Below are 14,402 nucleotides of genomic sequence, written 5' to 3'. Positions count from 1 at the left end.
AGGTAGGGTTACTAGTTTTTCATTTATAAATAATGAATTTTTTAACCATATTTGAGAGACTAATATAATAAGGCTATATAGTTCTCTTTATCTGAAATAAGATTACCTAATATGAATTTTATAAGGTTTGAATTGGTTAAATCTGATCTTTTTTAACTTAGCTTGGTCTAGTTTGATTTTATCGATCTTTTGATTTGATTGAATTTTGACTTTTTAATATATGAGAAAATTTTATTAATTTCATACAATATAGTATCAAAAATTCAAATAATAATGTTTCCTGAGATCACACGTCTTATACTTGAAGGAAATTATCTTTGCATCATCAACATTATCAAATAAGTAAAAAAAAATTTGGGTGAATCGAACTCACAGTGAGTCCAATATATCTGACAATAATAATTTAATATCTCACAATAATATTCTAATATATAACATTAATATTTTAATAGACATTAATAATTTCTATTCGACATTAATAATAATCTGACATTAGATTATTAATGTCAGATATTAGATTATTAATGTCATATATTATAATATTATTGTCAGATATTAGAATATTAATGTCATATATTAGAATATTATTATCAGATAATAGAATACAACAACTTTTTGGTGCAGCAGACCACACCGTGTGGCAGGGGTTACCCGAGTTATTTTATTAGGGATTACCCGAATTATTCAGTCAGGGGTTACTTGAATTACTCGGTCAGGGGTAACTCGAGTTACTCGGTCAGGGGTTACTCGAGTTACTCGGTCATGGGTTATTCGAGTTACTCGGTCAGGGGTTACTCGAGTTACTCGGTCAGGGGTTACTCGAGTTACTCGGTCAGGGGTTACTCGAGTTACTCGGTCATGGGTTATTCGAGTTACTCGGTCAGGGGTTACTCGAGTTACTCGGTCATGGGTTATTCGAGTTACTCGGTCAAGGGTTACTCGAGTTCGGTCAGGGGTTTTTTAAGTAATTCAGTCAGGGGTTACTTAAAGAGTTCGGTCAGGGGTTACTTAAAGAGTTCGGTCAGGGGTTACTTGAGGATTTATTCAGGGGTTACTTGAGGGGTTACCCACTCAGGGGTTACTTGAGGGGTTACTCGGTCAAGAGTAACTCAAGTAAACCCCTGACCTAGTAACTTGAGTAACCCCGACAACTCGAGTAACCCCTGACCGAGTAATTCGACTAACCTCGACAACTCGAGTAACCCCTGGCTGAGAAACTCGAGTAACAACTCGAGTAAGTCCTAACCGAGTAACTCGAGTAATCCCTGCCGCACGGTACAGGTCAGGCCGCATACAAAAAATTGTGATTAAAATATTATCGTCAAATATATTGGACTCACAGTGAATTCAGTCTCACGCAAAAGCTTCTCTAAGTAAGTAACAATGGAATATGTCTATGCCTATTTTCGACATAATATAGATATACAATGTGGATGTGGCCGAAGAAGGATCCTCTGAAATTATAATTACTGGTAGTTCCTTTTTACCACTGTTTTGGGAGGCAAGTCAAGCCACAGATTTCTCGGCTTCTCGCGTAATTATGATTATAATTATCACTCCATGTTTTAATGGTTTAATTCTTGTAATTGGATTTGTTCTACTAAATTATAGTTACATTTGTCTTATTACATTGCATGGACGACTAATCTAGTTTTTATTTCCTCGTAAAAAAGATGATACTCTTAAAAGAACTTATAATTTCAAATAAATGGATCGGATATGTATACAGGTAATTAAAATTGTTGGGACAGATGCTATGCTAAGTTGCTAATAGATTAACTAAACAAAAGCAAGTAATTTCAATATAGTGTTTAATTGGCTACTAACTAAAATTACACCACATCCATCTAAGAAATCCTCTCTTAATCATTGGATTCCTAGGGCATTAAACTATTCTATAGCACGCACTAATTTTAAGATTATCAGACATTTAGACAAGAGAAACTATACTTCGTATTAAGTTAGTCAATCCAATGGCTTCACAAAGCACTATGTACATATTCTTCCAACATTTGTAGTGGAGAATATTTTTTTGATTGGATTAGTTGAATAAACATTTAAATTATACTTCTAAATATGCAGGCTTAATTAAATGATTAGGGTAAATGATTATTCAAATATCATACCATCCACCATATATATATCATGGCCTCCAAAGTCAGCCATTCCATTATCATGATTGGTTTAATACTTTTAATTACTATTACTAATAGATATAGCTAGCTAATCTAGCTAGCTTTAACCGTGATTATTACATAGCTATTCTTGCAACCTTCCACGAAACATATGGTATTTATGTTTTCATAATGTTCTTTTGTCTTCTTTATGACAATACTCTTAATCCTGTCGTTATAAATCATAATTTACCCCCTCCAATAGTAGTAATTGAGTATCTTTTGAAATTATACACGCGATTTTGAAAAGTAAAAATCAATATAAAAAAAAATTATTAATTTCTGTACTTGAAAAAAAAAAAATACGACTGAAAGAAAGTTTTTAAAAATTATACATGCGAGTTGACAACTACAGTGAGTTACTTTGTACTATTTTAATTATTATATTACTTGTACATTTTAAACCGTTGCATTTGCATACATGTTTACTTAAGCTTTCAAAATAAATAACTATGACCAAACTCGAATGTATTTAATTTGCATGCAATTCCATGATTTTGTATCGTGTGTAATCTTTGATGATTATGCATTTTTCGTTAAAGTAGAGACTTTCGCTATAAAAAAAATACACTTACATGATAAATCACATCTTCATATCAAATTCTCAATCGTACCATAATCTATTTGTAAACTACATATTACATAGCATGTATTAAACAAAGGGTTTGGGGGAACTATATATTGATTGAAAGTTTGTAACCTTTATTGGATCTAATGTTATGAAAGAACAATGCATATATATGAAGGGAAAGCTAAGAAGGCTAGGATTTCAAAGACTAGATTGTAGTAAAAATGATACATTAAGTGAAATTTTTTAGAATGAGAAAATGAATGAATTAGTTTCATAATTTATAGTCTTTATACTTTTTTACTAATAAATGATTTAAAATATTTATGTTTAAAGTTGTGCCTTGAAACACATTTTTTTTTAAATGGTGAATTTTCTAAATTAAATATAGAAAGTATAATCTAAGAGAAAAGAGAAGAAAAAAAAGTGTCGAGATAAAAATATAACTCGTGCAAGATGCCAAGATAACATTCCATACAATAATTAGCTTATTAAAGGAATTTTACCGACTTCCTCTAGTAAAATCATGAATTGAAATATTTTGAAACTTTGTCCTAATACCTTTGAAAAGACAATTTATCCAATTGTCTTTAAACCCCAAAGAAGACATACAAACATCCCCAAGGAAAGTCCCATTCAACATAATTATAAAGATTTTATACATAACTGAGAGCAAATCACTCTATAATATTAGTCAATCTATCAAAATAAGTAAAGCTTATGGACCAACAAAATATTATCTTAAGGAAAAAAACTCTATTTTTCACGACACTCACTAACTTTAAATGGTTAAAGTAATTACCATAAAATGATCATAATAAGACTAACATTATATATTTGTGGCCCACTTCACCTTATTTTTGCTCAACTAAAATTAGTTTTATTAAAGTGAAATTATTTTTGTTGAATGAACTTAAATTCTTTTTGCTGAACTGAACTTAATTTTACTAAACTGAATTATTTTTATTGAATTGAAATTATTTTTAATGAATATTTTTTTTTAAGGTGATTTGAACAAGGTTAATGTTTAATTAAAAAAATAAATAAAATAAAAGTAAAAACTTAAACTATGTGGATCCATGTAAAAGTAAATTTTACATTAACATATGAAAATCTTTAACAACAAGCCACCATGGAAACCCACCACCGTCGCAACATATAACGCGTTTTTTTTTTTTTTTGTTATTGCTTTTAGTTCAAATTTTTAATTATAATCAATTTTTGATATAATTGTAATTTTAGGTTATATACGAAGTATATTTTTAGTTAATTGTATGATTTCAAATTTTTGAATTTTTCGATGTAATTTGTGTTGTTCTTGTTAGTACTTACATCTGATTTTACTATTTGTTAGTTTTGAGATAATTGTTTGTGTTAAATTTTGGGTAGTGTGGCGGTTTTTCGTGGGTGTTGTAGGTGGTGTGGGTGCTGTGGGTCGTGGAGGTAGGTCCTGGGGGCAGTGGTGGTGAGTTTGGGTCGTGGGTGGGGGAGTGGGTGGATTTGATGGGTTGCACGTTGATAATTACGGAGTATAATTTTTTTTTTTTTCTTAAACGATCGGAGTACATGTATTAATTAGTTGTATTTGTAAATTTTTTTCTCAAGTAATATATTTATTATTATTATTATTTCAAATAATAATAATAAATTTTTTTTAAGGAAAATAGAGCGCCTCATAGATAGGTGTTCTCTTTTTACATAGTTATAGAGCATCGCGTTCTCTTTTTACATAGTTATAGAGCGCCTATCTTAAGATGACAACTCTCTTTTCCTTATAATTTATTTACTTTAGGATAGAGGTGGCCAGTTGGCCGGGTTGGACCCAGCCCACCCTAACTCGCACGGCTGGTGGGTCACGTGGGTCCGACCCGGTTTCAATCCGGCACAGCCCGGCACAGCTCGGATTTAATCCGGGTTGTGTCGTGGGTCCAAAATTTTTGACACAACCCATTTCAACCCAGCTCAGTTTAACCCGTTTGATTCGACCCAAATCGCACAACCCGTTTTGACTCATTTAATTCGACACACCTAGCCCGTGAACCCACCTAACCCGACCCACCTGGCACAACCCAGCCCGCACGGCCCACCCGCACGAATGACCCACCCAACCCGCACGAGCCAACCCACCTAACCGGCACGCATGACCCACCCAACCCGCACGCATGACCCACCCAACCCGCACGGCCGGCACAACCCGCACAACCCGCACGGCCCGCACAGCCCGCACAATTCGCACGACCCGCACGGCCTAACATCCATTTTAAAAAAAAAAACGGCTAGTTTTTTGTATCTAACGGCCAGTTTTTTGTATCTAACGGCTAGTTTTTTAAGTGTATGATCATCCATTCTATTTTTCCTATAAATACCAATTCCATTTCACTCAAATTTCCACACAAATTCAAGCTTTCTTTCTCTCTTACTTAAAAATTCTTATTGTTCTCAAATTCTCAAGTGTTATATAGAGTTATATTTTTGTTAAAAAAAAATCTCCTTAATATTATTATTAGTATTCTTAAGATTCTAAAAAAAAAAAGTTCTTCTCCATATTATAATTAGTAATCATACAAAAAAAAATGAGCTCAAGAGGAGGAATGGGAAGAAGTCAAAGTGGTGGTCGAAGTGGTAGCCAAAGGAGTGGTGGTGCAAATTTTTCGTATGAAATTAATACGGAAAATTTAAACCAATTTGTCAATGAATATGGAGATTATGGTTTAGGAGATAGGCAAAATATTCAAACGTCTCCACCACAACATTTCTCCCACGAGTCCCACCAATCATCAAGTTCAACTATGCCACCTCCATCGCAACCAACATCTCAACCTTCATCTCAAGGTAATTTCTAATTAAATTTTTATTGTTATGAATATTTAAAAAAACTATTATTAATGATTATAAAGTTAGTTTAGTTTCCAATTTTCTATGATTTACAATTAGTTAATTACCATGAAAAATGCGTTTAAATAAGTATAATTAAAATATTTAAAATTTAAAAGCTTATTTTCATGAATAGCATTTAAAAATTAATTTTAATAATTTGATTTATGAAAGGTGGTGGCGGTGAAAGTAGAGGTCGAGCACATTTTTCTTGGGTGTGGAAACATTTTGAACGAGTTGAGGTCACACCCCCGGGATGGCAACCTGGTCAACCAAAGAGGTTCACGTGTACATGCCTAGTTTGCAAGGCGCTAGGTGCAAATGTCAAGTCATATAATTGGAAAACGGGAGATGGAACCGGAACCTTGAGTCGGCATTTGCAAAATAAACACGACTTGTTCGAAAATGGCCCCCGTCCTTCGGGGGGTGGCGTCCAAACACAATTGGGTGGATACATGAACCAACCCGGCGGAGGTACACCTTTCATTTATAATAAAGATAGAATGATTGATGAAATGAGTACTTTAGTTATTGCTAATGAATACCCTTTTAGTTACGGTGAAAATGCAAACGTTGAGCATTTTAATAAAGTTGCATTACAACCTGCATTTACTCGTGTCCCCCGAAATACCCTAAGACGTTATACACAAACTTCTTATTATAAGTATAGGAGTGGTTTGATTGAATTATTTCGTACTTTTGATGGTCGTGTTAGTTTTACAAGTGATACATGGACTTCTAGTTTTGGCGAACCTTTTCTTTGCATTACTGCTCATTGCGTGGATGATGATTGGTTTATTCAAAAACGTATACTATGTTTTCAAGCTATGGAAGAAAGGCATACCGGTTTTAACATCAAAGTTCGTATTTTGGATTGTTTAAAAGAATTTCACTTGAATAATAAAGTTTTTTCTTTGTCTCTTGATAATGCAACTGCAAACACAAAGTGTATTGACTATTTGAAAAATGACTCCGAGTTGAATTTGTTGTTGGGTGGTAGTCTCTTGCATGTTAGATGTTGTGCTCATATTTTGAATTTGTCTGTTCAAGAGGGTCTCGCTGAGTTGCAACCATTGCTAAACCCAATTAGAACAGTTATAAAATGGATTAGGATTACTCAGTCAGTTAGAAGAAAGTACATAGCTATGTGTAAAGAGAGAGGTCTTAAGAAAAGACAATGGTCTATTGATACCCCTACCCGTTGGAATTCTACTTTCAAGTTGTTGAGTGATGCTATAAAGTATCGTGATATTTTGACCCAACTTTACAATGAGACTCGTGTTGATCCTACTGAGTTAATAACCGAAAGTCATTGGACTAATGCTTCTTTTGTTCGTGATGTTTTAAATGCTTTTGATAGTGCAACTCATATTTTCTCTTATATTTATGAGCCTAACGTTCATTTAGTCATAATTGAGTGTGTTAAAGTTGTTCACACCATCGAAGAGCATATGAAGATTGATGGACTTCGTCCCGTTCTTGATAGCATGAAACGTAAGTGGCATACTTATTTTAGTGAATTTCCAATCATTTATGGAATTGCTGCTATTCTTGACCCCGGTGTCAAAGCTGAAGGTTTGGAAAATCTTTTAGAATTTTATTATACAAGTTTAAGTATCGATTATGATGTTAGTGAATATATTAACAAATGCAAATCTGTTTTGGGAGACCTTTATGATCATTATGCATCTATTTATGGTTTTGATTTGGCAACACCAACTACTACTAGCACTTCCGATTCTAGATTTGGTTTTCTTGATAAAGTTATGAAAAAAAAAACACAAAGCATCTACATCATTCTCATCATCATCTTCTTCAACACTTGCTATTAATGATTATTTGTCATATCAACATGAGACCAACAACAACTTTCAAATTATAAAATGGTGGCAAGAACATAAAAAAAGTTTTCCTATATTGGCGAGAATTGCAAAAGATATACTTGCAGTTCCCGCTTCATCTGTTGCTTCCGAGTCTGCTTTTAGTGCAGGTAGAAGAGTGTTAGATGAAAAAAGATCTCGCTTAACTCCGGAAAGCATTCAAATTTGTGTTTGTAAGAAAGATTGGGATCAAGCTGAAAGAAGAACTCAAGGTTTAAAGGAAGACGAAGACGATGAAGATGATCCTGTGATGATATTGGAGTCGTCAACGGATGATGCAGCTTCCGGGGATGATGATGCAACAAACATGGGTGGCTAGAAAAGTCTAAATCAAGTACGCTAAGAACTACGTGGGCTTTGATTCTTTCGGGATACGTAGGCAACTTATTTTTCGAAAATTACAATTTAATTGCAAAATTAAATTTTAGTTTTCTAAAGATAGGTCCAAGCCCCCCCCCCCCCCAAATTTCAAAAGAAGTACAATATAAGAACTACGCTGGCTTTGATTCCTTATTTTATAATATAAGGATACGTAGGCATCTTAATTAAGAGCAAGCCATCAAATTGTTAATTTTGTAAAAATTAAAACACCACACAACCCACCCGACCCTAACCCACCCGACCCTAACCCACCTAACCCACAAACCCACCCGACCCTAACCCACTAACCCACCCGACCCTAACCCACCTAACCCACAAACCCACCCGACCCTAACCCACTAACCCACCCTTCGACCCACCCTAACTCACTAACCCACCTTGACCCGTCTAACCCACGAACCTAGCTCGACCCACCCATGACCCGTCTAACCCACAAACCCAGCTCGACCCACCCACGATCCGTCTAACCCACAAACCCAGCTCGACCCACCCACGACTCGTCTAACCCACGAACCTAACCCTGGTGTGTCCAACTTCTCCGAACCAACCCACGACCCGGCCCACCCTACCCTACGTGTGTCGTGCCGTGTGTCATGAAACCCCAACCCGCGACCCACCTAACCCTAACCCAGCTCGCACGACTCGCACGGTGGACACCTCTACTTTAGGACTAGAATAAGAAGCGCCTATCTGAGATAAGCGTTCTGTATTATATTAGATATAGAACGCCTCCAAGAGGCGCTCTATAGACTATAAAGCACCCCACCAGTAGAGCGCCTTGGAGGCGATCTATATTGCTTGTTTGAGGCGATGTGTATTCCCCTTTTTATAGTAGTGATTTCACTTTTTGCACAAATATAATGCACACTGAAATATCTTCAAAGTATTATAAAAAATAATGCTCGTCTAAAGTTGAAATGTACGGAGTAATAATCTATAGATAAATATAGAAGGAAAATACATTTAAATCATTTAAGTAAAGATTCAAAATAAACATTAAAAACATGGAGAGATGTTATTATATTTTTTGAATGGGTATTGGGATGTTATTAATTAGAGCATTTAATTGAGATGTTATTCATAAGTGAATTTAATTGGCAAAAAAGGTTTTTAGGCATGAAAAACACTTGCATAAATTACGGACTTACGGAGTAATTGGAGTCGCTAACTCGCTATCCAATTGCAACTTATTCCAACACATATTTCTTTTCACTTGCAAGTAACGGAGTATAACTTCTTTTTTGCGGGAGTTACATAATTCTTTTGCTATACCATTGCAACTTATTAGTTTTTTCACATGAAAAAAATATTATTCTTATGAACTTATTACTCGTAGAAGTTATACTTTGTAGTCCGTATTTAGTTGTAAACTGAAAATTTATCATATCTAAAGTTATAAACACTTATTAACCCTCATTTAAATATATTCGAATTTATTTTGATCATCTAATTAATCGATTAAGATTTATATTTTTGTGGAATTATTATTGGTGAAAAAAAAAATTAAAAAAGTAATGCCATGTGTTGTTCCCATTCGTTATCCTCTTTTTTTTAGCATTCATTAAACAACTTAAGAAAACGAGACAAAAGCTAAAGAAGAAGAATATTAACCCAAAATTATATTCCTTATATCCCACAAATGAATTGAGAGTAAAAAAAAGAAAGGAATTGGTGGATTATACTATATGGTACTACAAGTAAAAACCTATGGCTAGAAACAACCAAGATGGGGCAATTCCATTACCTAGCAATCAAAACACCTTAACTACGCACTATACTAGCTATTTATATTTGCTATATACATTACATTAGCATTCTTCTAAGAAGCACAACATTTGACTTTTCACGATCAATAAACTTAACAGTACCATAATCCATTATTAAAATGTATACAAACTATCAAGATTTATTAAGTCTCAATATCTTCAATATTTCTCCCACTTTGATGTCAACATGAGTCCATTGGAGAAATTCCTCTGCTCTCTTTGTTGCTGTTGTGAGACAACTAACCCAACTTGACTACCACCATATCGAGTCGTTGCCATTGCATTTTGAGCCTTCAATCGATCGAGAATTTCGATATATTTTTGAATCCTAACCACCTTCATAAACAAAATAAATCGTCAAAATTAATTACTTTATTTACATAATTATTTCTCCCTCCACCTTAAAAGAACGACCCTTTTGACCAAATTTTAGTTCCAAATTGTTTATCCCATTTGCATTAAATACCCTCCAATTTACAATAATATTTGTGCAAAATTAGCTCTTCCATGTAAATTTTGCTTTTTCCGTATACTTTTATTACTTTCTCTTTCTACTTTTTTTTACAAATCTTATGTATATTTACCTTTTCAATATACTTTCTATAAACTTTCCCATACACTTGTACCTTCCACTTAAGTTTCTTAATATCCGTAAAAAATGTCCAAAAGGGTAGTTCTTTTAGGGACCAGAGGGAGTAACAATAATTATGTTATTAATGACTTCCAATTTTTTTAAACAAAATATCAAAATAAATAAATAAATAAATTAGTACCTGTGTTTTCCTTTTCAACTTTACTTCTCCATCAGCTACAATACCATCCAACTTTATCATTTGAGACATCAACAATTCAATCAAAGTCAACAATTCTTTCTCAGCAACTCTCCCACCTTTACAAATTACTGATTCCTTTGCTTTTACCTATATAAAATTAATAGGAGTACATAATTAAGCAAACAACATAAATAAATCATCACTTAAATACCAAAAATCAAAAAATAAAAAATTAAACAAAAAAAATAGAGAAAAATTTACCTGGCTAATAAGCTGATCAACTTCAATGGCAACCTCGACTACAGATTTCATTGCCCTTTCCATATTCGAATTTCGACGCGATTCGAGAAATCTTTTCTCTTGGCTAATGATATCTTGTACAAGAACAATCTTTGATCCATCTTTAACACCAGAAACATCAAGGAATGATTTTGATTCTCTTTCTTTGTCTTTGAAGATTAATTTCTGATCTTGTGGCTGTAACCCTGTTACTTCTGCTAACATTTTCTTTAATTCTCCTGTAAAATCACAAATTCGCAATCATTATCATCAATTCATATTATAAGAGGAAAGGGAATTAAATTTTAACAAAATAAATGAAACTTACCAAAAGTAGCATGAGAATTAATGTGAATTTCATGGTAATAAGAACCATATTTCACTAAAACTTTGATTGTGGGAATTGGAATGGAATAATTTCTATTGGAATCCAAATTCCTCTTTTGAACTAACATTCCTCCTGGCCTCATTTCCCATTCTAAACCCCCCATTTTTCCAACATTATTGTGATTATTATTGTTGTAATTATTGTTATTATTGCAGTTTGTTTTCTTCATCATTTTGATAAAAAAAAATAAAGAGAAAAAAACAGAGATACTCTGTTTTAGTAGAATGTTTGTTTTCCTTGAGAAAAAAAAATATTTTCCAAGAAATCAAATTTCTCAAAATTTGAAATTTAATGAAAAAATTTACAGAAAATTGAGAGACAAAATGGGTTTATGCTAAATTTTTAAGAAAAATTATAGATTATGCTCTGTTCATGAATTTGGAGGAAAGAGAAAGTTGGGAAGAAAAAAGTTTTTAGAGAGAGAAAGAGAGAGGAGGGAATTGATCATATATACGCAGCAAAGTGGTGCTTATATATATAAATCATAAAATAAATTTAGGGTAATTATTTTTTTAGCATTAATTTAAATAATGGGAATATTAGTCACATGATTGGACAAAAGCAAAACTTAGGAAATTTTTTAAACTATTGGATGTTATAAATGAAGAAAAAGGGAAGAGTACTTGGTCCGCGAATATATATGCTACAGTAAATTATTGTTGGGAATTATATAATCATGCTTTATTTTTCTCTCTCTATTGCAATGATAGAGGATAGAGGATGACTAAGCCAACCCATTTAATGGGAATTTATTCTTGTGTAAAGTAACCTTACCTTATGAACATTATTTGATGATTTTCTTCCCTTTAAGTACTTTTAATATATCCAAGATTTCAAGATAAACTTCCTAACATTCATTGGATGTTGAATGTGTTTATTAGTGTTAACTAATTTGTCCCTATGCGATGATCACATTCGGTCAGGGTTATTTATCAATTATAAAGATGCGGAGTTTTGGATTTCCACTTACTCAAGTAATCTTCCAATGTGAACTGTTCTAAGCACAAGTAACATTGAGAAGCTAAGATAACATCAATTGTTTAATGGTTAGTGATTAAAACTTTAGTATGTATAAACTTGAGATCAAGAGATCAAATCATGTACAAGCACATTCCTTTATTTTATTGTATATGTATGGCATGGAATAAATTTAGGGAAACTATTCATAAAGTAATATATATGCATTTATTTTTACCTACATATTAAATACGATGTATTAGTTACATAAGAGAAAAATTATGACTAACAGTATAATGTCATGCTTACATAGATCGATTGTGTGGTAACTAATACGGATTATAAATTAAACAACCTAAAACATAAGGTATACAAATATAGTGAAAAAAGTAGTATATTTTTTACACTTGTGACATTAAAAATATTATGATTAGGTTAAGGTGGAGCGTGGGAAGCATTGAGGCAACCATATAGCGGAGATGGAGGGAAGAACTATAGTTGGTAACAAGCATTGGACCGTGTGGGGTTGTTCATGGATTAGTTTGAAGACAATTATCCCTTTCCCATATATCACACCATACTATATACTATAAACTATATAATATAATGTTATAAAATTTAGTCTACCCATCAAAATCAAAGTGATTTATTTATAGTATAGTCTTCAAAATTCAAACGAAGAATCTCCAAAACATTGAACCAAAGCAACATTTCCGACGCCTAAGCAGATTCAAGGAAATTGTACGAGTATACAATGTTTAAAAGAGCAAGTTAAGTAGTTAACCCAAAAAACAAAAAAGAAAGATTTGCACGAGGCAGGTGATTTAAGGAAATGTCGGAAAGTATTGTACTTTTATTCTAAGGGAGGTGCTCAGAGTTGACCCAACAAAAACATTAGTCTAATACTTAATCTAGTGTATTGCGTATATTTCAAATCTTTTCTGGTACCGTTCTAGTGTAGATGTCTAATATACGAAAATGGTTTGGTAGTATATTGGTTGCTACTGCCGAAAGTTTTTGTGTCAGATTGTAGGACGAATTAGATTTTACTGTTATGGAATCGCTTGATTCAGATATCGAGTTTGATTTGTGTGGAACAAACTTATTTCTTTTACTTTGGAATACTAAAAATAAAAGGGTACATTAAAGTTTGATTTGTGCTGATCGATTGATTTAGATATTGTATTTGATTTGCAACAGTAATATATAAATTATAAATATATGAGAAGTAAATGCAGAGAAGATGAACAATCATATTTACGTGGTTCATTCAACATGATCGTCTCTGCGAAATAAGGAATAGTTTTTTTATTAGCTTTCATATAGGATTGAGTAAGGTATACAATGAAAAGGTAGAACACTCTCCCTCTTGGAAAATCTTTTAAAAATAAATGGGCTTGACTTCTTCTCACACACGTATCTTGTTTTCCATCCAATGTGCCCTACTTCATTCCCTTAAAAAAATCATCCCCTAAATTATTCGTTAAGAAATACCATTGATAGGGTCATGACTCATGAGCATATATATACAAAATATTAGGAAACAAAATCTAGAGAAAAACAAAACTGATGCAAAGGAAAGTTCGAGCAAATATCTGAAGAAGTTTTTAACTTTGTGTTGTAAAATATTCATAACATTCTCATTTTTATTTTAAATGGACACATAACTAGTCATTTGAAAGCTATAGAAACAAGCTATCGCGTTTTAACTACAACCAATAAAATCCACATAATAAGGTATTTTCTTTATCTAACACTATCAACTACGACCAAAACTCAAACACATAAATAGAAACATAAAAATCTTTATGAACCGAAGTAAAACATTAAGATGGTTAAATGAAAATAGAAAGTAGTCACTAAAAGAGTAAAAGCCAAGTATTACCCCCAACCAACTCCCATGCATTCACCCAATTTCAAGGACACCAATAATACTCATCCATGAATCCATGATGTAATGCTCACTCTCCTACATTTCAACTATTTTATGTTATTTGCCCATAAACGTGTCTACGTTCAATCAGTTTCATTTAAAATAAAAATCTAGTAATTTATTCATTTTGGACATAACCTAAACATCATATAGATGTTTTCATATAACTAAAGATGATTTAAAGATTTTCTATATTATGTCATGATGGAAAATTCCAAAGTAATCAACAATCAATTATTTTATTTTTATGTACTTCATTAATTCATTTGATCTCAAATTTGACTCTTCTATCTCCATTTAATAAATCCTCAATATATCATAAGCAAATTTTATAATAACAAATTCAAGATTCCAAAGCTACTCTCACGATTATTAAGTTTACATTACATCATATGAAAATATACGAGTACATACCTCTTGTCAAAAAAA

The 14,402-nt window shown here is 32.7% G+C and overlaps 1 protein-coding gene across 1 annotated transcript; it reads right to left on the bottom strand.

The window, feature by feature from the left end:
- Positions 1-9,468: 9,468 nt before the first annotated feature.
- Positions 9,469-11,536, bottom strand: LOC110719505 (BAG family molecular chaperone regulator 1-like). Its single transcript, XM_021898457.1, has 4 exons — positions 11,024-11,536; positions 10,678-10,934; positions 10,417-10,563; positions 9,469-9,979 (listed from the first exon to the last, which is right to left on the bottom strand). The coding sequence occupies exons 1-4, from the start codon at positions 11,253-11,255 to the stop codon at positions 9,803-9,805; spliced, it is 813 nt and encodes a 270-aa protein (XP_021754149.1). The 5' UTR covers positions 11,256-11,536; the 3' UTR covers positions 9,469-9,802.
- Positions 11,537-14,402: the final 2,866 nt, after the last annotated feature.

The sequence above is a fragment of the Chenopodium quinoa genome, unplaced genomic scaffold, assembly GCF_001683475.1.
Source record: "Chenopodium quinoa cultivar QQ74 unplaced genomic scaffold, ASM168347v1, whole genome shotgun sequence".
NCBI classification, from domain to species: domain Eukaryota; kingdom Viridiplantae; phylum Streptophyta; class Magnoliopsida; order Caryophyllales; family Amaranthaceae; genus Chenopodium; species Chenopodium quinoa.
The sequence above is the reverse complement of the archived record's forward strand: the minus strand, read 5'-3'. Positions and strand labels throughout refer to the sequence as shown.